The sequence below is a fragment of the Oncorhynchus mykiss genome, chromosome 18 (genome assembly GCF_013265735.2).
Source record: "Oncorhynchus mykiss isolate Arlee chromosome 18, USDA_OmykA_1.1, whole genome shotgun sequence".
Taxonomy (NCBI): Eukaryota; Metazoa; Chordata; class Actinopteri; order Salmoniformes; family Salmonidae; genus Oncorhynchus; species Oncorhynchus mykiss.
Window position 1 is genome coordinate 54,524,999 of NC_048582.1, and position 27,507 is coordinate 54,552,505.

The window sequence follows — 27,507 nt, forward strand, 5'->3', positions numbered from 1 at the left end:
ATTTATAATGCCGTCCGAAAGTCAGACCAGACTGGAATGTTATGACAAATCCAATCAACCATTAGACTCAAATTAGAGGCAGGCTGCTTTGTTAATGGGAATGTCCCACATTCCTCCAGGCAGCCATTAAAGTTTACCACATAACAAAGTGATGCAGGAGTGCCGAGTATTGACTCTGAAGTTCCAGAACAGAACTCCCAGTAATCAAGTTGTCTCTAGAAGGTTATAGAATCCCAAGCAGGCTCCGTAAACACCAGACAAAGAGAGTGAAGCTCCAACATGAAAAACAAAAGTTGCTCCAAAGAATGTCACTATAGCAATGATTAGTGTAACAACAAAAAGCTTCAAGTACTTGACTATATCATCTGTAACCACTGAACTATACCGGCAGGTGACACGCTGCTCTAGACATGTTACTCCTCATTACAATAAGCAGATTTACATGTCTACAAAAAAGTATATTTCTAAATGTACCAAGGGGATATCTACTATTTATATATCTACATAGCTATTGGCACACCTGTCCACCTCCTGAAACCTGCCCTGCATAACAGTGACATGACAATTTTTTTTTTTTACCTCTGCCTCTTACAGTGTGATACCAGAGTGGATATAAGGAACCCCCATGATGCTTTGGTACAGACAAATGTCATAAATGGATGGAAAATGTATTCTCTTCTCATGCCTCTTAAAATGTTGAAAACAACATAAAAATACATTTATTTGAAAGGTTGTGAGGAATGCTAAAGGAGACAAGACACTGTTCAAGTGCATTCTTGTTAAATAACCCAGTTTGACTGTTTTTTTTAGAGATACGTCAGCATTCCAACTACAAACCAGACCAGTGTGGCTGTTGAAGGCCTACTCTCTGGCAGTTTACCAGAAGACTTTTGATCACAGAGTTCCTGACAAACTATTTCTGCCCACAATGAAGAGGCGGGAGACCCTCTTTCTGTGAAATAGGTCCTGACTAAACAGAAAAGTCAACAGCCTACTGCTTTAGCAGTCGGGCTAAATGGGGGCAACGGGTCTACAGTAACTTCTCTCTGGAATACATTTTATTAGCCATAATGTCTTCTTAATGGTGGAACCAGGACTTTTCTTCCAGAACTTTATTTCCACAATGAATCCATGCCATGATATGGCCAGTCGTCTTCCAGTAGGGGAGGACTTGCATTAGGCATTTAAACCAAATATTCACTAGTGTCCTAAAATACAGTGCCCATAGAAGGTCTACACTCCCCCTGAAATGTTTTTCCTACAGATCTACACAACCCACTCCACATTTTCAACGTGAAAGAAAGTTATTTGACCAAGTAACAGATATCATAATTGGATAAGTCTCTATCCTGAGTTAATACTTGGCGGATGCATCTATGGCAGCAATTACATCTGTGACTCATTTCCATTAAAGTTCTACCAAGTTGGCACAACTCTTAGGGCAACATTTATCCATCGTTTTTGTCAACATTGCCCAGGCTCAGTAAATTTGGTTGGGGATCACTGGTGGACAGCGATATTTAAACCTTGCCTCTGTTTTGTTGAAGCAGATTTAATTCTGGACAGACTAGACCACTCAGGAACACTTAAACTCTTAGAAAGACTTCTGTTGAAAAACATTCAAGGATGTGTAGACGTTCTATAGGCACTGTATGTATCATCCTAGTGTGGTCAAGAGTAAACATTTAACAGGATCCTGCATCGCACTCTTTTATACCTCAAGATGTTCAGAAGAGAAAAACATTCCCTCAGACAGTCAACTGTAAAAATGGATTACCATACCACATACACTGTAGAGAAATTAAAATACCGACACGGGAGGAAATCTAGTTATTAGTCTAGGTCGAGAACAGTATATTTCCAATTTAAGGAAAATTGCACATCTTTATGAAAAGGTAAACAATGAAAATCACTTTGAAACAAAAACAACTACCATTCATATATCATTCAACAGTAGAGAAGTACACAGCATCCTGTGACTATCCTGCTGTGTTTCAGCATACCAAGCAGAGAGAAGTACACAGCATCCTGTGACTATCCTGCTGTGTTTCAGCATACCAAGCAGAGAGAAGTACACAGCATCCAGTGACTATCCTGCTGTGTTTCAGCATACCAAGCAGAGAGAAGCCAGTAAGACAAGTGCCCTAATACGGACTTTGGCCCACCATGCTGTGAGGCTTTGAGTGATGTAAATTGCACTGACCTGAGGGTCAAGGCCAGCTGACACCATTATAACCAATCATGCATCTGCGACTATCATTACACACTGATCTGGATGCTTTGGCCCACCTTCTCTGATATCAGAGTTAAGCACTATGAACTGCTCAGAGGTCAGATTTAGACCACCCCCATATGGTTAAGCTGTGAGAGGAGTGTGTGAGCTACACAGATTTGGTATTAACTCTACTCAGCTGTGCTCTACACCACATTACTGGTGCTATTGGTGATAGTAGTAGTAAATGACAGAGAAAGCCTCTGCAGTGTTGGAATAGAAATGACATCCTAGTGATTACAGTGGTTGGAGTACATCAAAAGAAAAGAAAAAGCAAATGCCTGTTAGTACTCAAAGTTCTGGAAATATATGGGCCTGTGTGAACCAATTCGTTTTGCCATCACAACTTCACTTGCTGTGACATACAGTTTCTCATTAAGTGTAATGTATATTCTTCTACTTGTGCAGGTTCCTCAAACATGGACATTAAAATAGAAACATACAGTCCTACAAACCTACGGTGTCACAACAATATTTTCATAATTACATTTTTTTTTAATTTTAAAGTTCCTGGGGAAACTTATTTTTCTTTTTTGGTTGTTGGTTCTGTTGTTTTGTGCTATAGGGTTGTAAAGAGGGTATGGTTCTAGTGAATGGTTGTTGGTTCTGTTGTTTTGTGCTATAGGATTGTAAAGAGGGAGCTGAAGAAGGGAGGAGGTGAGACAACAGAAAGAGGGGAGACAGAAGGGGAAAGAGGGTATGGTTCTAGTGAATGTCAGCCTAGCTAGGGGTCAGGGGTGAAAGGTCAGGCAGGTCTCAGTGAGGCTGTTCTTCCTGGGTGGCGATGGGTGTGGCCTCTGGCCGTTTCTCTACGGGAACAGAAGGGTCAGAGGTCGCTGTAGAGGTCAACACATCGCCAAAGTCACCCTGAGATGCCGTCGGGCTCATCTTGACCTGCAGGGTGGAGGAAGAGAAAGATGTTGAATGAATAAATGAAGACAAACAAATTCATTCATTTTTATCATCTGTTGTGATGAATTTCTCCCCAAATATTCAAAGATAAATATTTTAGGGCTCCTCCAAATGTACTGAGAAGTGATTAAGTTCTTACTCACTCCTCTTCTCATCTTTTACCTTTAAAGTCTCGACTTTGTCCTCAAACGACTTAAAGGTGGGTGTGTTCCTGTGAAGAGGGACACGGGATGTGAGTAGAGCGGGATGAAGAGGAGTGATATTGCAGACTAGTGTGTTCCCTACTTAGTGCACTACTTTTGACCAGGGCCCATAGTTGTACCCTATATAGGGAATAGGGTGCCATTTTGTACACAGCCTAACAGACACCAGACTTCCATATCCAGAGGACTGTGGGAAAGCAGAGGTGGGAGGTCAGGGAAGAAAGCAGAGGTGGGAGGTCAGGGAAGAAAGCAGAGGTGGGAGTTGGGATGCATAAAAGGAGACACATTTATCGTCATTGTTTTCATAAGGAACGTTAACTGAACCCTGTCTGGATGGGTCGTCAGATAACTATAGATGATCCCAGAGTGGCCACATTCAGTCTCTTCTATTCACAGATCATAAAGACTATTTACTGTCCAGAGGGTATAAACACTAAGAATACAAGAACAGTGTTTGTGTCAGAAATGCACCTCAGTCCCTATAAACTAGAGAGGTGTTGGCAGTCGCATCTCGACCAACAGATGTAGGCTCTTCATTTGATCACTCTTGTTGCTGGGAATTTTCCTGCACAGCGGGGAATGCAAACTTCTAGTGTATTTGAGGTTTAAAATAGCTTCTAATGTTTGTGATTTCCATTTTAAAATGTCAAAACTCAAGCCAGTTTTTCCTCAAGTCCACAAAGCTGCGAGACGTTATTGTAGAAGGTGCTACAGAGGAGGGTTCCAGCAAGCCGCGGGTTGGTTGTTAACGTGCGTGTTCCCTTACCTCATCACGGGCATACTAGCAGAATGCTGTAGGGAGCGTATGCTATCCGACAGCATTAAAAAAGAGAGATAGGGGGTTAGCAAAAAAAGAGAGTGCCCCAGTGTGGAGAGGTAGAGACACACATTCCTTCATTCATCCTTTATTTCCTACATTCAATCCAAGTTAAATTGACGAGTGACTAAGAGTATGTTGAGGTGAAAACAGGCCTCAGTTACCATAGTCATGTATGGCAATGTAGACCTACTGTACACAGACAGTCATGCAATCACAATAAGCATTGGAATGAATCCTCACAGATCTCACACAGAACCAAATCCCCCTAGCACAGAAGAACCCATGCAGTACAGTGTCAGATATGAACTCTACTAGCAGCCAGGGGTTAACACTCCAAGACGACCTACAGAGTAATGATCTAAGCAGCATATAAAATGACTTGGTACGGATGAACTAACTAACGGCACCGGCAGGGACAGTCTTACCCAAAGGAATTGGAAATAGATTGCAATCTGTAAAGGCCAAGTATTGTGTTAAAGACATGTACAGACAACAAACCAAACATTTCCCATGATAAGACGAGCATGTGTATTCTCCCTGCCACGTCAGTCCCCACTCTACTTGATAGAATACACTACAAAACTTCAGGTCTAAGCTTAGGGCCTCTGTGGTTAAAAAAAGAGCCTGTCTTTGTATGCTTCCAAAATGGCGCCCTATTCACTACACGGTGCAGTACTTTTGACCAGAGCTCATTGGGACCTGGTCAAAAGTACTGCACTATATAGGGAATAGGGTGTCATTTCAGACGCAGACTTGTGTGTGCCTCACCTGACGTCCTCAAACTTCCTGCTGATGGCCGAGCCCATGCTGGTGAAGGCTGCCGTGGCCTTCTGACCAGCTACGGACAGGCCCTCTGACGTCTTCTTGTAGCTGTTAGGAGAGAGAGAGGGAGAGCAAGACGGAATAAAAAAATATGAGAGAAAATAAAGATAAAGTCAGCATGTGAGAGCTGACTCTGCAGAATAGTGTGTGTGCTCACATCTGCATGTATGCCTGTGTTTTTATTTTACCTTTATTTAACTAGGCAAGTCAGTTAAGAACAATTTCTTATTTTCAATGACGGCCTAGGAACAGTGGGTTAACTGCCTGTTCAGGGGCAGAACGACAGATTTGTACCTTGTCAGCTCAGGGATTTGAACTTGCAACCTTTCGGGTACTCCAACACTCTAACCACTAGGCTACCCTGCCACCCCAAGTGTATAAGTGTTATGTATGTGTGCGTCCATGTGTGTGTACAGCCACATACGCAGTAGAGGTGGTGACCTCCTGCCAGCTCTTGCTGATGTTCTGTTTGAGCTCGTTGAGAGGAGTGATGCCCAGCTTCCTCTTGATGTCTGCCACCTGCTTCTCCTTAGCTGCCAGCACCTGAGACAGAGTCACGACCTCATCCTCCACCTGAGAGAGACATGGAGAGAGACAGACATGACACAGACATGACAGAGAGAGCGATACAGACATGGAGAGAGACATGAGACAGAGAGAGAACGCAACAGACAGTGAGAGAGAGAGACACACGTTGGAGGACAGAGACGGTGCGAGACAAACACGGGGTGTAGGGGTGAGACACACAGGGTGCAGGGGTGAGACACACAGGGTGCAGGGTTGGGTAGTATTGACTGAAACAAATGTAATTTAACGTTTTTTTCACCCCCAGAACCAAAATTCTGTAATTCGTACAACAGAGTTGTTGTTATACATTATAACACTGGAAGTATCTACATTCTTATAATACCTAGACCTCTGACTTGAACCAGGGTTCCTGACTTACCCTGAGCAGTTCATCTCGCAGCTCCTCCTGTTCCTCCTCTGTCAGGGTGGGGATGGAAGGGGACACAGCCACCGACATCACTGCATCCTCCCCTACCTCTGTGATAGAGTCTGGTCTCACAGCACCTGGAGAGATGTAGTGGGAGGGGAGGAAAGAGAGAGGGAGGGGGGGGGGGGGGGGGATAGAGAGAGACAGGGAGAGTAAAAGAGAGCGTTAAGAGAGACATCCTCAGAGTTTCTGATCCTCAAAGGCTTGAGGATACAGCAGGTGTTCAATGATAGCTGTCAACTTAGTAGTGTTTCTCCTTCTGGAGTGGAGGAAGAAGACAGTCCAGTGTCCAGGGGCGGTGGAGGGGGGGGGGGGGCAGCTAGATTAAGAGAGCCTTTGAAGGGCAGGTGTGAAACACACACACAATATTGTGGTCTCACTTCTTTGATGTTGGACTCAGCCTTGAGCAGGCCAGTCAGCCACAGTTCTACCCTGTAGGAATTGAAGAGTTTATTTCCAAAACACTATATCCACCAATCACAGTTGTGTTTATTCGTAGGATTTGTTGTTTTGTTTAACGCTATATATCCATTGTTAAGCTGGAGTGGAATATGTTCGTATCCTGTATATTCGACTGTCATATGCGGTTGTCTGTGGATAAGAGAATCTGCTAAACATAGATGTTTTACATACAGATCATGTTACTGTATTCAATCAAATAAAAGCTAAATAAATAAATATATATATATATATATATATATTGATGTCACAAATGTATCATTTGTACAGTTCTTTATTAAACATTTAGTTATATTTGACTGTAAAACCTAGCAGTACTACTTATTTCTCTGAGTGTGAGGCGGATATACAGCATTTTGCAAATAAAATGGATTGTCTCTCAGAAATGAAACCATCAAGTGATAGACATGTATGTGAAAAATCTGTCATTGAACAAACGCCATGATTAGATAGATTGGGGTGGTTTTTCACTCAGAATTTATTTAAAACAAAGCAAACGTACCAATATTTCTGAAAATGTATATATAGTGTTTTGGAATGAAAGTCTTCAATTGTAACATGAATAAAAGCTGAACCTCCTGGATGGAGATGTTGAGATTCTTCAGCAGGAGAGAAACAGTGGGGTAGTTCAGAACAGAGTTGTCAATCACAAAGACACTGAGGAAAAGGCCGTCAGTGGAATAAAAACGCCAATAACTGATCCCTAGCAGCAACAAAGAACCATGTTATGAAAAATGTGGATATTTTCAAATCTCTCTTTTTGGGGGGAATGTGCATACCACATCAAGAGTTAGTCTTTCAATTATACTTTCTACTTTATAATGATTCATCAATCTATTAAAACAAATCAAAAGGCACATGGTTCTTGCTCTGTAGGATTCACTATGTAATTACTAGTTAACTAGTATTAGTGCACATATTAGTTAAATCAATTTCCCATGCTGCTGATGCAGCCCTAACTTTCTCTGATTGAGAAAAGGAGTTTTGGCCGGCGCAGCACGAATCATGGGTGTTCCTTGTGATCTGGTTTTGACCCTGGGAACGGATGGTCCTGTAATTGATTAGTATTAGAGAGAACTGTTGTGGTAACAGAAGCTCAGACACAGAACGGCAGCTGACATGGATCTATGGATGTTACCTGTATGGATGACAATTGATTGCATAAGTAGCCTGTTTTAGATATGCTCAACACATTCACTCAACTCTTCTTGACCGTTCCGATTGTTTCCCTCCCTCCCCTTGACTACGAGGGAGTGGCACTCAGGTGTCTGCGGTCCAGGTAGCCGCGGTCCAGGTAGCCATACTGCTGACAGTGACAGGTCTGTGTAATCTATACCACCATCCCAGACCGCGAGGGCTTCTACCTTATATGGGTTCGAACAGGAGTGTCAAACTCCTTCTGCCCATGATGTGGTAGCAACTATAAAGATTAGCCTACATCACACAAAACGCTGATTGTTTTTGCTCCAACGTAATGCATAGGTACTCTGTATTCACAGCCAAAAAATAAAGGCCACTACTTTAAATGAGGCACGTCTGTTGAGAACTGAGGTTAATCCCACCAGAATGGCAGCGTATAATTAGCCTGTTAGTATAACAAGCCAAAAGGTTTTTTTAAATTAAGTCATTGAACCTTTCTATATATTTTTTTACAGTGGCCTGTGTAAGCTAATTATATTGCTCTAGGTTATCTGTAACTAGTAATGATGGGATTCCAGCATAGTTAAGAGTCATGTAACAATATTTGTTTAAAAGGGCTTTGGCTGTGGTACCAGCTTTGTTCGGTCTTGTCATAGCTTGACCAAGCTCCTCTGATGCGAGCACGACAATCCACTCTAGGTTTCTTCCTAGGAGTGTTTTCAGTGTGGTCAGAGTTCAACCCCCAGCAACCACCCACCCGTTTGACATCTGCCCCAGACAGACCCTTTTATAAAGCAGGTCAGAATGTGACAGCAACAGAACGCAGTTAAACGCACACACATCAAGAAACGCAAAGGAGATCTCCTTTTGTTCACATCTCATTCTCTTTGCAAACACCCTATCCACACCCCAGTACAAATACAAACTTCTTCACTCACTCACACACTGCTTTGGTTACCTCTGGCTGTGACAGTCACGTGCGGTGAGCCTGGTGGTGTTACAATGACGCTGGGGGACAGATAGAGGTAGCTGCTATTCACCCCCTGCTCAAAGTTAAACGGCGACTTGTATTCCTGCTCCAGAGCGTCCATGGCTGTTGCCTGGCTGGGTTAGGTGGCTCCAGGCAGGGTTAGGTGGCTCCAGGCAGGGTTAGGTGGCTCCAGGCAGGGTTAGGTGGCTCCAGGCAGGGTTAGGTGGCTCCAGGCAGGGTTAGGTGGCTCCAGGCAGGGTTAGGTGGCTCCAGGCAGGGTTAGGTGGCTCCAGGCTGGGTTAGGTGGCTCCAGGCTGGGTTAGGTGGCTCCAGGCTGGGTTAGGTGGCTCCAGGCTGGGTTAGGTGGCTGGGTCCAACCACAATGACTCAGGTCACTGCAGCAGCTGATATTGCCTGCATGTGCTCGGACACATGCAGCTGGGGCACAGTTCAGTCAGTGCTCCGATTGTCCTCTCCTGGTCTGGTAGACGCACGGTACTCCTGTGTCGTGTGTGTATGTGACAGTGTATTACGTGAAAGTGTGTCGTGTATATGACAGTGCATTACGTGAAAGTGTGTCGTGTATATGACAGTGCGTGTGTGTGTCAGTATGTGACACTGTGTTGCGGTCGGACACACACAGCTCCAGCCGGGCTAGCCTCCTAGCCTGTCTGTCTCGGGGTCTGTCTTTCTGCTGCAGGCTCACATGACATGCAGTCATCCAGGCAGGCCGAGGTGGCGTCACGACAGTTGCTCTGTGGTGTTAATGAGTTACCTTCCCTTTAGCCGTCACCCTCTGCCGACACTGCAATCACCAACCACCACAGTCATTAGTCAGGCACTCCCAGTCCCCTGGTAGCTAGGCTTCTCTGTTGGAAATAATCCCAAAGGTCACTGGTGGATTGCTGCAATCATCCACACATCCAGTTTCTGAATCTGCACACCCAGGAGGTTTTTAAAGGAAAATACCATAAAGATGCTAGGCTATGCTAGCATTTGTGGAATGCAGGAGCTCTTCTGTGATGAGTTTCCAGCTCTAGTATACAGCCCTGGTCGCTCTCTCCCTCCCTCTATCGCCCCCTTCCCCATCCATCTTGTCATCTTGGGAAAAACGAGGTTCCATTTGTTGGTTGGTCACATGACACGCTCAGGCCCGGGACAGGGCAGGCCCGTGAGATGGAAGCAGCCGTAATCTGCAGTGTCCCAGATTACAGCGAGCCGCTAATCCAGTTCAGACTGTCCAGCTGGGAGCTCCACTGTACTGTTACTGTACAGAAAGAGACACTATGTACCAGAGAGCAGGTAGCTGCAGCTGTATGTACCAACACAGAGCTGTGCTGTAGCGTGTGGAGAGAGCTTTGCTGTACTGTATGTAGTAGTCTACCAATGCCGAACTGTGCTGTTTAGTGTCTACTGCAGACAGAATAGATTAACTTTTTGTGAGAGTAGGCATTTTAAAATATGTCCATGATAATGGTAGCCTATACGACACCTACACTGGTGTACAGTTCAGGCCAATGCTCACTAACACAGGTCTGTTTCAGAGCATAGCCTTAGCGTCCTTTTCCCATGGTGCTCGGCAGTAGCGGGGTCAGTGTTTGTATTGTGTCACACTAAAGTTCTGTATGTAGCCACTTCTGTACGGGTCTATATTTTATTTTATTTAATGGGACAAGTCAGTTAAGAACAAATTCTTATATACAATGATGGCCACCCCGGCCAAACCCTCCCCTATCCGGGAAAACACTGGGCTAATTGTTTGCCGCCCTATGGGACTCCCGATCACAGCCGGTTGTGATACAGCCCGGGGTCGAACCAGGGTCTGTATTGACGACTTAAACCACTGCGCCACATGGGGGAGTGGTAAGGAAGGAAGGACCTTGGATTGAATGGAGCAAGGTTCTGCCATTGTTATAGGAATCTTGGATTTGTCAGTTGTCGTCTTTGTAAGAGCCATGTGTTTCCTAGCAACCATCTGTGTAGGATTGCAAACTATAGAAATTATTCTACCAGTGAAATATATGGAGAGCGTTACATTATGACAAGGCTGTGATACAAAGATTCAGGTCACAATGAGGCCTTACAGTGAGTACTTCCATTCACCAAGTTCCTTACAAGCAAGCAAGCAGGTGCGTGCACAAACACACACACCAACCTCGGCACCTCCTCATTCTCTCCAAAGTTGGTGTGAAGAGTTTATAGGTCCCGGATGTTTGCCTTTCTGGCTGGTCCTTGTTGGCCGGTTACCAAAGCATGCGTCAGAGTACACACACACATAAAAATACGAAGTAAAAGTCGGCCATTCATCATCTTAAAGGGAAAGTGTGATATTATTAATGCACATTTCATTCTAACAGCAAAATTTGTACCCGTAAGTAATATGCTATTCATTTATCTGAATGTTGATAATACAATCGATGTGCTCTAGTGATGTCTGATTGGAGTTTGATTGGTTATACCTAGGAATTCCTATATGGGAGCACAAAGCAGGCTCCGTCACTCATTACAAATGACTTGAAGCTCAAGCTAGCTACATCTGTGTGATTTATTTTTGTATTTCCTCCTTCCAGGGATATAAGAAAAGCAACCTGTAGGTCGAGTAGTCACACTTCCTTGCCAACAAGTAGAACTTTACAATAAGTTTTAATATTAGAAGAATTATAGTAATAACTTATTGAATCCATGCAACTTCTCCACAGTGGCGTGTATACAGGAATGCCAGTCTCTTGACAAGGTAGACGAAATTCGAGCAAAGATTGTTACAATCTCTGATGTCTCTCTGGAAGGCATTCTCGGTTTCACGGAAACATGGCTCACTCGGGATACGTTATCAGAGTCGTACCGCCACCCTGTTTCTTAACGCATCGCTCCGACAGAAAAAAACATCTCTCTGGTAAGAAGAAGGGCGGGGGTGTATGCCTTATTATTAACGAGTCGTGGTGTGATCATAACAACATACAGGAACTCAATTATCTACCAAAATAATTATCTTTGATTATAATCACAGCCATGTATATCCCCCCCAAGCAGACACATTGACGGCCCTGAAAGAACTTCATTTGACTCTATGTAAACTGGAAACCACATATCCTGAGGCAGCATTTATTGTAGCTGGGGATTTTAACAAAGTTAATCTGAAAACAAGGCTCCCTAAATTTTATCAGCATATCGAATGCGTGACCCGGGCTGGCAGCATTCTGGATCATTGCTAATCTAACTTCCACGACGCATACAAAACCCTCCTTTCAGCAAATCTGACCACGACTCCATTTTGTTTCTCCCAGCCTATAGAGAGAAACTGAAACAGGAAACACCCGTGCTCAGGTCTGTTCAATGCTGGTCTGACCAATCTGATTCCAAGCATCAAGATTGCTTCAATCACGTGGACTGGAATATGTTCTGGACAGCCTCAGACAACAAAATTGATGTATATGCTGAGTCGGTGAGCGAGAATATTAGCAAGTGCATCGGTGATGTTGTACCCACGGTGACTATTAACCTTCCCCAACCACAAACAGTGGATTGATGGCAGTCAAAACTGAAAGCGCGAACCACTGCTTTTAATCATGGCAAGGCGACCAGAAACATGACCGAATACAAACAGTGTAGCTATTCCCTCCGCAAGGCAATCAAACAAGCTAAGCGTCAGTATAGAGACAAAGTAGAGTCGCAATTCAACGGCTCAGACACGAGGTGTGTGGCAGGATCTACAGTCAATCACAGATTACAAAAAGAAAACCAGCTTTGTCGCAGACACCGACGTCTTGCTCCCAGACAAACGCTTTGAGGACAATACAGTGCCACTGACACGGCCCACTAGCAAAACCTGAGGGCTCTCCTTCACCGCAGCCAACGTGAGTAAAACATTTAAAAGTGATAACCCTCACAGGGCTTCTGGCCCAGACGGCATCCCTAGCAGTGTCCTCAGAGCAAGCGCAGACCAGCTGGCTGGTGTGTTTACGGACATATTCAATCAATCCTTTTCCCAGTCTGCTGTTCCCAAATGCTTCAAGAGGGCCACCATTGTTCCTGTTCCCAAGAAAGCTCAGGTAACTGAGCTAAACGACTAGCACTCACTTCCATCATCATGAAGTGCTTTGAGAGACTAGTCAAGGATCATATCACCTCCACCCTACCTCACACCCTAGATCCAATTTGCTTACCTCCTCAATAGGTCCACAGGGGACACAATCACACCGCACACTGCCCTAAACCATCTGGACAAGAGGAATACCTATGTAATAATGCTGTTCATCGATAACAGCTCAGCATTTAACACCATAGTACACTCCAAACTCGTCATTAAACTCGAGACCCTGGGTCTCGACCCCGCCCTGTGCAACTGGGTCCTGGACTTTGACCGGCCGCCCCCAGGTGGTGAGGGTAGGAAACAACTCAACCCAGCTGATCATCAACAATGGGGCCCCACAAGGGGGTGTTCTCAGCCCTCTCCTGTAGTCCCTGTTCACCCATGACTGCGTGGCCAAGCACGCCCACAACTCAATCTTCAAGTTTGCAGACGACACCACAGTGGTAGGCTTGAATGCCAACAATAACGAGACGAACTACAGAGAGGAGGTGAGGGCCCTCGGAGTGTGGTCAGGAAAATAACCTCACACTCAACAACCAAACAAAGGAGATGATCGTGGACTTCAGGAAACAGCAGAGGGAGCACCCCCCTATCCACATTGATGGGACAGTAGTGGAGAAGGTGTAAAGTTTAGTTCCTCTACGTACACATCATGGACAAACTGAAATGGTCCACCCACACAGACAGCGTGGTGATGAAGCTGCAACAGCGCCTCTTCAACCTCAGGAGGCTGAGGAAATTTGGCTTGTCACCAAAAACCCTCAAACTTTTACAGATGCACAATCGAGAGCATCCTGTCGGGCTATATCACCGCCTGGTACGGCAACTGCTGCGCCCACAACCAGAAGGCTCTCCAGAGGGTAGTTAGTTCTGCACAACGCATCACCGGGGACAAACTACCTGCCCTCCAGGACATCTACACCACCCGATGTTACAGGAAGGCCAAAAAGATCATCAAGGACAACAACCACCTGAGCCACTGCCTGTTCACCCCACTATCATCCAGAAGGCGAGGTCAGTACAGGTGCATCAAAGCTGGGACCGAGATTGAAAAATGGCTTCCATCTCAGGCCATCAGACTGTTAAACAGCCATCACTAAAATTGAGTGGCTGCTGCCAACATACTGACTCAAATCTCTAGCCACTTAAATAATTAAAAATTGGATGTAATAAATGTATCACTAGTCACTTTAAACAATGCCACTTTACATGTTTACATGCCCTACATTACTCATCTCATATGTATATAGTGTACTCTATACCATCTACTGCATCTTGCCTATGCTGCACGGCCATCGCTCATCCATATATTTATATATTTTTTTCATTCCTTTACACTTGTGTGTATAAGGTAGTTATTGTGAAATTGTTAGATTACTTGTTAGAGATTACTGCACGGTCGGAACTAGAAGCACAAGCATTTTGCTACACGCGCATTAACATCAGCTAGCCATATGTATGTGACCAATAAAATTTGAAGCCAGACTATTTAGCTTACGTTGATTGGACTACATTGTCTTTGGAATCTTTTATTTGTCCCTGTATTAGACTAAGCAGAGGTGATTTGAGGATGTTGAAATGGTGCTGGAATAGTGGAACAAGCTCCTATATTCTTTGCGGCAACTCTCTGGTGTTCTAAAATAATAGTTGTTTAGTAGTCAGAAAATATCAGAAACATGAACTTGCTTGACCATGCTGTAGGTCATGTAACTGTTTGTTACATGCAACATGCTTTGTGGACTCCACCAGACAGTTGTTGCTCCCCGGTTCTGTAATGAAAAAAAGTTGTGGTTGAAATTATTCTGCCACAGTCTTCTTATTGTCTCGGCCTTAACCCTATATATATATATATATATCACGGGGTCAAGGCATATGAACTAACAGGTTATAGAGCAAACACAATTATGAGAACACATTGGCTGTAATATGGCTTTTCTCCCCCCTGGCTTTCCCAGTGATTTTACCCATGCACTGCCTCTCCATTTTGGTGTAGGTTTACAAGTTAGGTATTTGTTTTCAGTGGGGATAATGATTCAAAACAGCAGATAGCCATCTCTTTGGCTGAAATGTTCATTTCAAGAAACCCGAGCTGGCAACTTTAACCTTACCAGTTACACATAGAACTCCATAAACCAAATAGGCTACTGATGAAACAGAGGGTTTAAACTGGCAAAGGAAGGAGTGCCACTGTTCTTCGAATAATTGTCTCTTACTTTAGCTTCCTGTTTTTCTTATTCCCTCAAAACCGGGACCAGTGTCAGACATCCATTTTACCACTGCCCAGCAGAGTTCGAACACAAACAACGGCCACCGTGGTCAGACAGAAAGACGCTCTTTTAAGTTGTTAATACTCCACAGCGACTTGTCAGTAGATTATTCCCTGCGCACCATGTCACATGGTGGAGGGTCCCAAACAGGAATCATGAGACACTGGCTGGATGGATGATGACTTTCCAGCCCAACCGTGGCTGGCCAGACAGTCAGTAAGGGGCAGGACAGAAGCCAGACAGTGTGGAGATGAAGAGGCCTAGGATTTATCCACACCTAAAAGGGGGGCATCATCCCATGACCATGGGACACTGGGGGATGACTCAAGTCTCCAGTCCAGGCCTGGACACAGCCAGGGGTGCCATGTGAGAGGGGAGGCCTGCGATATCCACAGTGTTATGATAGGAGGCCCGTGACGATCTACTAGAGAGGGAGTTCTACCGAGGCACTTCATGGATATGAGGGGAGCGTTCCTTGGGCGTAAATAATAAAAGAGAGCAAATCTATATTTTGGTGGTGTCATCTGAGCTAGAAGACAGTTTATCTTTCAGGCTCTCACAACAATAATGTCATTCAGAGATGGCAATCATGTCCTTCTCCCGTGGAGATGTTCCTTGCTCTACATTTGTCTCGATTTCCTCAAGATCTTATGATCAGGAATCCCACATTTTTCTCCACTTGAACCCAAAAACCAGCTGGGTTATTCAGTTTGACTTTTACAGCCAGGCCCAGGTTTCTCCCCTCAGTGTAATGTTAGTGCTCCCCCAGGCTCGCCTACAGCCCAGCCAAATCACAGTCGGATGAAAAACTCACATAAAGAAATAGACCCTGTAATGAATTCACATAAAGTAAGACGTGGTAATTAATTTACATAAAGTAGACATTGTAATGAATTCAAAGTAATAGACATTGTAATACACAAAAAGTAATAGACCCCATAAATGAATTCACATAAAGAAATAGAAGCTGTAATGAATTGTGAGTCACACTGCACCCCGAACGTTTCCGATGCCAAGAGTTTATAGCACTGTGCTGTTGCAGTGGTTGCAAAGGGGAGAACATTATCGGCATAACAAGAATAGAAACTACAGGTTTTCCTTCTGTGATCCTCCTCATTTACAGGCCTTTGTCTTGCATCACGGGACTTGGAGGAAGTTGGGTGAAAATAAAGCATCAGATACGCAAACCCTTCTGGGATAGAAGTATGGAGTGGACATCCCATTACAGCTGACATGACATGGAATCATCATTTAGCAGACGCTCTTATCCAGTGCAACTTACAGGAGCAATTAGGGTTAAGAGCTTTGCTCAAGGGCACGTCGGTAGATTTTTCACCTAGGGTCAGGGATTTGAACCAGACCTTTCGGTTACTGGCCCAACTCTCTTAACCGCTAGACTACCTGCGATCTGGTCAGGCGTATCGCCATCTTCTGCTTGGTAGTAGGACTGAGCAATACGGCCCAAATACCATTTCCCTGTAATTTTCAGAGTTTTGACAGTATGATGGTATTTTATGTTTTTGAATAATACAAGTAAAACATTTACTCAATGAGTAGTGCGTGACCCTAGGCTGGCAACACATTCATTTTAAGTGATTTCAATGTGTTTCCATTCTAATTGTTTTATACTGTTCAATTAAAACGTCAACCCCCAAAAATGTCTGCATTTTTATACATTTCTGCATTTCCTGCACTCATGAGATCATTTCCACACTGCCACATAGGGCTGCAGGATATAGGCAAAAAAAATCTAGGCCTTATTTTTAACCAAACGTTGCAAATTTGACTTGCGATTTTGATCTAAACACTTGGATGAACTGTTGCAATCATGGAAATACAAGATAATAGTGTGGGGCCTCCCGAGAGGCGCAGTGGTCTAAGGCACTGCATCACAATGCAAGTTGTGCCACTAGAGATCCTGTTTCGAGTCCAGGCTTTGTCTCAGCATGGATCTGTTACCAGGAGACCCATGGGACGGCACACAATTGGCCCAGCGTCGTCCAGGTTAGGGGAGGGTTTGGCCGGGATGTACAGTGCCTTGCGAAAGTATTCGGCCCCCTTGAACTTTGCGACCTTTTGCCACATTTCAGGCTTCAAACATAAAGATATAAAACTGTATTTTTTTGTGAAGAATCAACAACAAGTGGGACACAATCATGAAGTGGAACGACATTTATTGGATATTTCAAACTTTTTTTAACAAATCAAAAACTGAAAAATTGGGCGTGCAAAATTATTCAGCCCCTTTACTTTCAGTGCAGCAAACTCTCTCCAGAAGTTCAGTGAGGATCTCTGAATGATCCAATGTTGACCTAAATGACTAATGAGGATAAATACAATCCACCTGTGTGTAATCAAGTCTCTGTATAAATGCACCTGCACTGTGATAGTCTCAGAGGTCTGTTAAAAGCACAGAGAGCATCATGAAGAACAATAAACACACCAGGCAGGTCCGAGATACTATTGTGAAGAAGTTTAAAGCCGGATTTGGATACAAAAAGATTCCCCAAGCTTTAAACATCCCAAGGAGCACTGTGCAAGCGATAATATTGAAATGGAAGGAGTTTCAGACCACTGCAAATCTACCAAGACCTGGCCATCCCTCTAAACTTTCAGCTCATACAAGGAGAAGACTGATCAGAGATGCAGCCAAGAGGCCCATGATCACTCTGGATGAACTGCAGAGATCTACAGCTGAGGTGGGAGACTCTGTCCATAGGACAACAATCAGTCGTATATTGCACAAATCTGGCCTTTATGGAAGAGTGGCAAGAAGAAAGCCATTTCTTAAAGATATCCATAAAAAGTGTTGTTTAAAGTTTACCACAAGCCACCTGGGAGACACACCAAACATGTACAGGACCATTCTGGAAGAAAACCTGATGGAGTCTGCAAAAGACCTGAGACTGGGACGGAGATTTGTCTTCCAACAAGACAATGATCCAAAACATAAAGCAAAATCTACAATGGAATGTTTCAAAAATAAACATATCCAGGTGTTAGAATGGCCAAGTCAAAGTCCAGACATGAATCCAATCGAGAATCTGTGGAAAGAACTGAAAACTGCTGTTCACAAATGCTCTCCATCCAACCTCACTGAGCTCGAGCTGTTTTGCAAGGAGGAATGGGAAAAAAATTCTCTCAATGTGCAAAACTGATAGAGACATACCCCAAGCGACTTACAGCTGTAATCGCAGCAAAAGGTGGCGCTACAAAGTATTAACTTAAGGGGGCTGAATAATTTTCATTAGTCATTTAGGTCAACATTGGATCATTCAGAGATCCTCACTGAACTTCTGGAGAGTTTGCTGCACTGAAAGTAAAGGGGCTGAATAATTTTGCACGCCCAATTCTTCAGTTTTTGATTTGTTAAAAAAAGTTTGAAATATCCAATAAATGTTGTTCCACTTCATGATTGTGTCCCACTTGTTGTTGATTCTTCACAAAAAAATACCGTTTTATATCTTTATGTTTGAAGCCTGAAATGTGGCAAAAGGTCGCAAAGTTCAAGGGGCCGAATACTTTCGCAAGGCACTGTACTTGTACCATCCCGGTCTAGCAACTGCTGCGGCGGGCCGGGCGCAGTAAATGCTGACACGGTCCCCAAGTGTACAGTGTTTCCTCTGACACATTGGTGCGGCTGGCTTCCGGGTTAAGCGGGCATTGTGTCAAGAAGCAGTGCGGCTTGGCTGGGTTGTGTTTCTGAGGACGCACAGCTCTCGACCGTCGCCTCTCCCGAGTCTGTACGGGAGTTGCAGCGACGGGACAAGACTAACTACCAATTGGATATCACGAAAAGGGGGAGAAGAATAAAATAGTGTGCACTTTGAGAACAGTGTTGTTTGAAATGACAATGAATGAAATGCCAGGGGGGAGTTATTGTGACTGGGTAGTAACCAAAGTGTTGACAAGTGTTTCCTAGGGGACCCGATAGTCTTTGGCTACATTAAATGTTCTCTCTTAGCTACTTCATGTAGCTAACATATTCATGCTTTGCGTATTCCTCTTTGCTTTAGAAGATACTGTTTCAAACTGATTTAAGTCTACACCATCACTGGTTTTATTAGGCTGTATAGGTAATTACTTTGACTCAGTACATTTATTAGCTAGCTAGCCAGCCAGCTAACAAGCGATTAGCATTAGGTGCTAAAAAGACTTAGGACCAACTTGCTAAGAAAAGACAAACTAGCTGTTTGCAGATGTACGAAACACAACGCTAGTGGATTTATATTAAAAAGCAAAGTGAAAACAGCATTGTTGCATGAGCTGCATTGACAATGCAGACTGAACGCATCTCGTGGTCGAGGAACAACAAATGTGCTCCTTGAGTGACGGAACGGGGCTAGGTCTTTGTGGAAAGTGGCATGGAAAGAGAGAGATGACTCAAGTAGCGAGGTAAACTATTAAAAAAATTGACATTACATTTAAGAAACTAAAAACATTCAAACATAGAACGTTAAGTAAAAACCCAAACCTGTCCGTGCATCAATACCGGTATATCGTAAAATAAGGTACCGCTCAGCCCTAATCTACAGATAGATTAACTGCCTAAATAAAGGGAAAATACTTGAGTAAATGAGGGATACAAAGTATATTGAAAGTAGGTGCTTCCACACAGGTGTCCATCATGCTTAGCGTCATGTATAAAAATGCCCAGTTGCCCATTATTCTGGCTACCATGGCTAGAAGATATCTCAGGGACTTTGAAAGAGGGGTCTCAAAGGAGCATAGGGGGTTTAAGGAGTCTGTGCGTGTGTCTCATATATCCAATTGAACACTTATGGGAGATTCTGGAGCGGCACATGAGAAAGAGTTTTTCCCACCACCATCAACAAAACATCAAATGATGGAATTTCTCGTGGAAGAATGGTGTCACATCCCTCCAATAGACTTACAGATACTTGCAGATTCTATGCAGCTATTCTATGAAGCTGTTCTTGCGGCCTAACGCCCTATTAAGACACTATTTTGGAGTTTCCTTTATTTAGGCAGTTACCTCTATATGACAACTGTCTGCTCCTTGATGTTTTAACCAGGTCTTACAGGAAGAGATGTCAGTGTCAGTCAGTGGCATCTCAATCTTGGCTGGTGGGGGTGGATGTTGCTGCCTCAGATTCTGAAAGACTTCCTACAATAGCCAGACCTCTGAATGGAGCCAGTTGTGTCTTATTGAAATCTAATTAGAGTAACTTCGCCATGACCTTGGTCTTACAGTAATTACTATCATTAGGTTAGGCCGCATGTCAGAGAAAAACATGTTTTGAAGCATACAGGAAGGAGGAAAGTTTAGTTTTTCCTCAGTTAACAGCATTCCAATATAGAGCTAGCTTGTGGTTAATGCTACATTATGAAAGGAGATCAATAGGAAATATTTTGTTTGCCAACAAAAGTTTAGAAAAATTTTGGATTGAAATATCTGGGATGCATTACCAAAGGCAAGAAAACGCCGAAGCATGCATGAGAGCATCAGCTGTTCCGGACGACTGTGATCACGCTCTCCGTAGCCGACGTGAGTAAGACCTTTAAACAGGTCAACATACACAAGGCTGCGGGGCCAGACGGATTACCAGGACGTGTGTTCCGGGCAATGTGCTGACCAACTGGCAGGTGTCTTCACCGACATTTTCAACACCTGATTTAGTCTAATACCAACATGCTTCAAGCAGACCACCATAGTACCTGTGCCCAAGAACACAAATGCAACCTGCCTAAATGACTACAGACCCGTAGCACTCACGTCCGTAACCATGAAGTGCTTTTAAAGGCTGGTAATGGCTCACATCAACACCATTATCCCAGAAACCCTAGACCCACTCCAATTTGCATACCGCCCAAACAGATCCACAGATGATGCAATCTCTATTGCACTCCACACTGCCCTTTCCCACCTGGACAAAAGGAACACCTATGTGAGAATGCTGTTCATTGACTACAGCTCAGCGTTCAACACCATAGTACCCTCAAAGCTCATCACCAAGCTAAGGATCCTGGGACAAAACACCTCCCTCTGCAACTGGATCCTGGACTTCCTGACAGGCCGCCCCCAGGTGGTCAGGGTAGGTAGCAACACATCTGCCAAGCTGATCCTCACCACTGGAGCTCCCCAGGGGTGCGTGCTCAGTCCCCTCCTGTGTTCCCTGTTCACCCACGACTGCATGGCCAGGCATGACTCCAACACCATCATTAAGTTTACTGACGACAACAGTGGTAGGCCTGATCACCGACGAGACAGCCTACAGGGAGGTGGTCAGAGACCTGGCCGGGTGGTGCCAGAATAACAACCTATCCCTCAACGTAACCAAGACTAAGGAGATGATTGTGGACTACAGGAAAAGGAGCACCGAGCATGTCCCCATTCTCATCAACGGGGCTGTAGTGGAGCAGGTTGAGAGCTTCAAATTCCTTGGGGTACACATCAACAACAAACTAGAATAGTCCAAACACACCAAGACAGTCTTGAAGAGGGCACGACAAAGCATATTCCCCCTCAGGAAACTAAAAAGGTTTGGCATGGGTCCTGAGATCCTCAAAAGGTTCTACAGCTGCAACATCGTGAGCATCCTGACCGGTTGCATCACTGCCTGGTACAGCAATTGCTCGGCCTCCAACCGCAAGGCACTTCAGACGGTAGTGCGTACGGCCCAGTACATCACTGGGGCAAAGCTGCCTGCCATCCAGGACCACTACACCAGGCGGTGTCAGAGGAAGGCCCGAAAAATTGTCAAAAGATCCCAGCCACCCCAGTCATGGACTGTTCTTTCTACTACCGCATGGCAAGCGATACCGGAGTGCCAAGTCTAGGACAAAAAGGCTTCTCAACAGTTTTTACCCCCCAAGCCATAAGACTCCTGAACAGGTAACCAAATGGTTACCCAGACTATTTGCATCGTGTGCCCCCCCAACCCCTTTTTTTATGCTGCTGCTACTCTGTTTATTTTATATGCATAGTCACTTTAACTATACATTCATGTATATACTACCTAAATTGTCCCGACCAACCAGTGCTCCCGCACATTGGCTAACTGGGCTATCTGCATTGTGTCCCACCACTCGCCAACCCCTCTTTTTACGCTTCTGCTACTCTCTGTTCATCATATATGCATAGTCACTTTAATGATACCTACATGTACATACGACCTCAATAAGCCTGACTAACCAGTGTCTATATAGCCTTTACTACTCTTTTTTCACTGTTGTTTTATTTCTTTACTTACACCCACACCTTTTTTTTCCACACTATTGGTTTGAGCCTGTAAGTAAGCAATTCACTGTAAGGTCTACACCTGTTGTGTCTACCTATTATGCCGCATTGTTGCAAGGTGAACCTGCAAGCATTTCATGGTACTGTGTACTAGAGGTCTGCGCGGGACTGATTTCTTCATCCCCCTCTGCTGCTGCAGCTTTTCAATCCGTACCCGCCCGCTCCTGCTGGCTTTCTGTCCTACTCCTACCCACATCAGCAAGAACTGGTCCCGAACCCAACCACAGTACCACAATGTAATTTAGGCGTAGCCCATGTGACACAGCTCACTTGCTAGTCATGGTCCCAGCAATGTTGCGACATACATGCAATATCAAAAGCACTAAAATAACAGAAGAAATAGATTCAATTACCAGAGAGTACTCTACACCATTGAGACCACACATACTCTTGCATGCTTAACTAGGAGAGGAGAGGTAGGCTACTGAATTTAAAGCAGCAAATTCTGGAGTTTGTGTATAAAGTGACAGAGGTGCTTTTAATACAATAGGTAAACCTAGGCTAACACATACAAAGCAGAAATATGACCATTTCCAGAGTTGTCTGCATGAACGAACGCACCACAATTATTGTGTACCCTTTACACATGACAAATAGACTTGACATAGGCCCAGGCTTCTTGTTAGTTCTGCTCCACACTATCAGTCATAGAGTGAAAAATAAACATCTCATTGGTCCTTTCACATCCCCCTAGCGAGATGGTAGCCTACTCGAGGTAAACTGCAGCTCACACATGTACAATGTCTCCACAAATACGTTACGTCACAGCATAAGGCTCGCTAAAGTAAAGACATATCTGGGCCTCAGTTTGTGCAGAAAGACATTCCCCGGCACGGTACCAACGAAATGGACCCGAGAGCAAAAACGGACCCCTGAGCAAATACAGTAGGTAAGTAACCAATGGCAACTATGAAACAGAAAATAGGAAGAAAGAGGTGTTTGTATCAACTCAATTAAACAAAGAGGCAGAGAAGTACATTAAAAACATTAGAAAACCCTTCAATGAGTAGGTGATCTTTATTTAGACTATTTTCTACATTGTAGAATAATAGTGAAGACATCAAAACTATGAAATAACACATATGGAATCATGTAGTAACCCCCCAAAAAAAGTGTTAAACAAATCAGAACATATTTTATCATTTGAGATTCTTCAAATAGCCACCCTTTGCACACTCTTGGCATTCTCTCAATCAGCTTCACCTGGAATGCTTTTCCAACAGTCTTGAAGGAGTTCCCACATATGCTAAGCACATGTTGGCTGCTTTTCCTTCACTCTGCGGTTCGACTCATCTCAAACTTCTCAATTTGGTTGAGATTGGGGGGGGGGTTGTGGAGGCCAGGTCATCTGATGCAGCAATCCATCACTCTCATTCTTGGTAAAATAGCCCTTACACAGCTTAGAGGTGTGTTGGATCATTGTCCTGTTGAAAAACAAATTATAGTCCCACTAAGCCCAAACCAGATGGGATGGCGCATTGTTGCAGAATGCTGTGGTAGCCATGCTGGTGTGCCTTGAATTCTAAATAAACCACAGACGGTGTGGGGGTGCTTTGCTGGTGACACTATAACACCTCCTCCTCCATGCTTTACGGTGGGAAATACACATGCGGAGATCATCCGTTCACCCACACCACGTCTCACAAAGACACAGCGGTTGGAACCAAAAATCTCCAATTTGGACTCATCAAACCAAAGGACAAATTTACTCCGGTCTCATGTCCGATGCTCATGTTTCTTGGTACCAAGCAAGTCTCTTCTTATTGGTGTCCTTTAGTTGTGGTTTCTTTGCAGCAATTTGACCATGAAGGTCTGATTCACACAGTCTCCTCTGAACAGTTGATGTTGAGATGTGTCTGTTACTTGTACTCTGTGAAGCACTTATTTAGGCTATAATTTCTGAGGCTGGTAACTGATGAACTTATCCTCTGACGCAGAGGTAATTCTGGGTCTTCCTTTCCTGTGGCGGTCCTCATGAGAACCAGTTTCATCATAGCGCTTGATGGTTTTTGCGACTGCACTTGAAGGAACTTTCAAAGTTCTTGACATTTTCAGTATCGACTGACCTTCATGTCTTAAAGTAATGATGGACTGTCATTTCTCTTTGCTTATTTGAGCTGTTCTTGCCATAATATGGACTTGGTATTTTACCAAATAGGGCTAGCTTCTCTATACCCCCCCACAACTGATTGACTCAAACACATTAAGAAGAAAAGGAATTCCACAAATTAACAAGGCACAACTGTTAATTGAAATGCATTCCAGGTGACTACCTCATGAAGCTGGTTGAGAGAATGCCAAGAGTGTGCAAAGCAGTCATCAAGGCAAAGGGTGGCTATTTGAAGAATCTCAAATATATTTGGGTTTGGTTAACTACACGATTCCATGTGTTATTTCATAGTTTTGAAGTGTTCACTATTATTCTACAATGTAGAAAATAGTAAAAAAATAAAGAAAAACCCTCAAATGAGTAGATGTTCTAAAACTTTTCACCTGTAGTGTATATGTTTACTGAACTGGAGCCATTCCCTAAGTAACACCAGTAAACCCTGCAGTAAAAGGCATTTCCCCCCTGGTAAAACAGTTCCTTTTCAGGCCTTTGTCATTAAGGTTACCTTAAATTCTGATGAAATATAGAGACCTGCAAAAGACACTATATTTAACAAAAAAAAAGTGCCCTTTCATCTGTTTAGGCACAATATTTGGCTGATATTGGTCAATTAGGCTCCAGATGTAGGTGCAGTCAGACACAGGCTCTCCTACTGCTTTTACCTGAAGCACTAAAAACAAACTGTACATCTCACTCTGTTGCCATGACAGCTGCCTGACAAGAAGAAAACCGTTGACTGGTTGTCCCATCATGAGTCACCCTGATGAAAATCTTGGCAACAGAGCTGTTTCCTATCCAGTGTACACTGGGACTAACTATTTTGAATTAAAAAGGTAATAAAAAAAAGGGGTCATATTTGCTGTGTATTTGCTGGCATGTGAACAACGCTGCCTTTTGTATTGAATGCCAGGTCTGCTTTGATGAGCACGAACATACAAAAGGTATCGAAAGGTATTTTTTGTGTGTGTGTGTGGGGGAACAAGCAGATGGACCCCAGGAAACAGCATCACCTCTATGTGCCGAAGGATGCTGATCCTGCTCATGACAGGTGACTAACATGTAATCTATATAGAAGAAAAAGACAAGCAGGTCAGAGGCCTTCCTACCTGGCAACCCCTCCTGCAAAGTACACAAACAAGACACCGTGTGTCTCTGGCATCATCCTGCAATCTGTTGTTTAAACAACACGCTGCTCCCTGGCCTGCCTGGCCTGAATACCAGCTGCAGTGAGATGTGAGAAGTGGGCAAGCAGACATGAACAGAGAGGAGGGAGGAGAGGGAGGCACAAGGCAGATGGCTGCCCAGCAGGAGAGGAGAGGAAAGGGAGTAATCAAAGCCAGGAAAGATGCATTCAGCTGCTACCTGTCTGGCCCTGCATCGAATCACCTCCCAAGAGGGATGTTGGGCAGAATGGGAAACTGAGGGGGGGAGGGAAGAGAACAGGGAAGTGGTCAGAGGGGTCATAGGGGACTGGCGTGCAGACGTAGACAGTGGGAGAATCTCATTCCATACTCCTCGCCTACTCAAAAACCATTGAATGAGAAAGCCAGAGGTCTCTCCCCTCTGACCTTCTCCTCCAATGGGTTTTGAGAAGGTGGAGGGAGATAGGAAGCGAGGAGTATGCAATTCAGATTCTCCCAGTGATGCTCCTCCTCAAAATGACACTCAAGTGGCATTGGTTACTACCTGGATTGTTAATGTGAAAGGTGTATATCATTCTGGGAGTAAAACCATAGGCTAGACCTGTAGAGACATGAAGTGTTTACCCATTTCCGAGATGGCAGGAAAACTGAAAAAGTGCTGATAGGCTACCCTTGTCTAGTAGTCTAGTGGTTAGAGCGTTGGACTAGTAACCGGAAGGTTGCAAGTTCAAACCCCTGAGCTGACAAGGTACAAATCTGTCGTTCTGCCCCTGAACAGGCAGTTAACCCACTGTTCCTAGGCCGTCATTGAAAATAAGAATTTGTTCTTAACTGACTTGCCTTAAATAAAAGGTCAAATAAAAAATAACCACAAGAACAGTGCAAATCTAAGGCTGTTCATAACCTAGTACACTTTAGTGATGAGGCCTATCAAATAAACGTAACAGGACAACATCATACACATAGTACATTCAAAGTGTGAAAATGTAATTGTGCCATCAGAGACATTGTCTACAACGGAGATAAAGAAGTTGTTCACAAAGCTTTAAAACGACAAAAGACATACAGTAAACTTATCAATGGGTAAAAAAGGCATACATGTGAATGATCAAGAAGGAGAACAATCTGTACACAGTAAGGAATGTATGACACATCTAGAGCAAGGTGTGGTGTGTGGGCGTTCCTGGAGCAAACATATGGTAAACTGTATTTTTCAACCCACTTCAGTGAAAAGAACAGCAAAACAACGCATAAATGTAATGCTTGAACCAATATTATTACTCTTTCAACGTTCTTTCATACGCGTGCAACAAAGTAACGTTAACAATTGAGGCTGGGTTTTAAATTCGAGGACTAGACAAACTTCCTTGTCTTATCTGTATCGTTTTTCCTCCCACATTCAAAGAACAGGAACATTGAACAATGTTTGACTATCTTGTTTAACTTGTGTGGTTTGAGATTAATGGCTTGCATATTATTGTCTCTGGGTATATCGAAGACTAGAACATTCTTTGTTTTAGATTTTATTTTTTTTAAAGCTTCTGCAGAAGGCTGAACTTGAGTTAGTTAGCATATGCTCTGATTAGCCTACAGCTAGCTGGCTAACTTTGGTTAGAAACAAACTAAACATAGTTTTAAAATGGTTGTCAGTAATAGTACTATCATTTTGCATGCTGTAACAAATACCTTACCTTGATCTGCTTGCTCCATCCTCACGCTATTTGCTGTTTCTGCTATACTTATTTGATCCAAAAGCTTGCAGGTTCCCCACTTCGCTCCTGCAATCTTGTGCACTCACATGCTCGCGGTAGGTGGGGTCCTCTGTGACGTCAAGCCGTAGAAAGAGCACGTAGAAGTGTAAACAGAGGGTGCGTTCTTAAATTCTCTCTGGCTATCTACTTCGTCTTCAGAGTGCTCTCGTCTGAGTGTGCCAGAGCGCAGAATAACTAATGAATTTACAAATGCTCAACACCCGTTGAATATGGCCGTTGTCAGTAAACGTCGACAAAAACTAAACAAGGCAGTTCCTAGACCGTCATTTGTAA

General features: G+C 43.9%; 1 protein-coding gene across 12 annotated transcripts; it reads right to left on the reverse strand.

Moving 5' to 3' along the window:
* Positions 1 to 694: 694 nt before the first annotated feature.
* On the reverse strand, positions 695 to 27,319 carry tpd52 (tumor protein D52). 12 transcript variants are annotated; one of them, XM_036953288.1, is made up of 8 exons: positions 27,154 to 27,319; positions 5,976 to 6,100; positions 5,454 to 5,602; positions 4,976 to 5,077; positions 4,633 to 4,659; positions 4,154 to 4,195; positions 3,347 to 3,395; positions 695 to 3,166 (listed from the first exon to the last, which is right to left on the reverse strand). In XM_036953288.1, the coding sequence occupies exons 1-8, from the start codon at positions 27,170 to 27,172 to the stop codon at positions 3,029 to 3,031; spliced, it is 651 nt and encodes a 216-aa protein (XP_036809183.1). In that variant the 5' UTR covers positions 27,173 to 27,319; the 3' UTR covers positions 695 to 3,028. The 12 variants fall into 12 exon arrangements, with proteins under 12 accessions (XP_036809183.1, XP_036809182.1, XP_036809178.1 ...); XM_036953287.1 differs by lacking the exon at positions 27,154 to 27,319 and adding an exon at positions 8,581 to 9,277 and having other exon boundaries at positions 3,328 to 3,395; XM_036953283.1 differs by lacking the exon at positions 27,154 to 27,319 and adding an exon at positions 8,581 to 9,273.
* Positions 27,320 to 27,507: the final 188 nt, after the last annotated feature.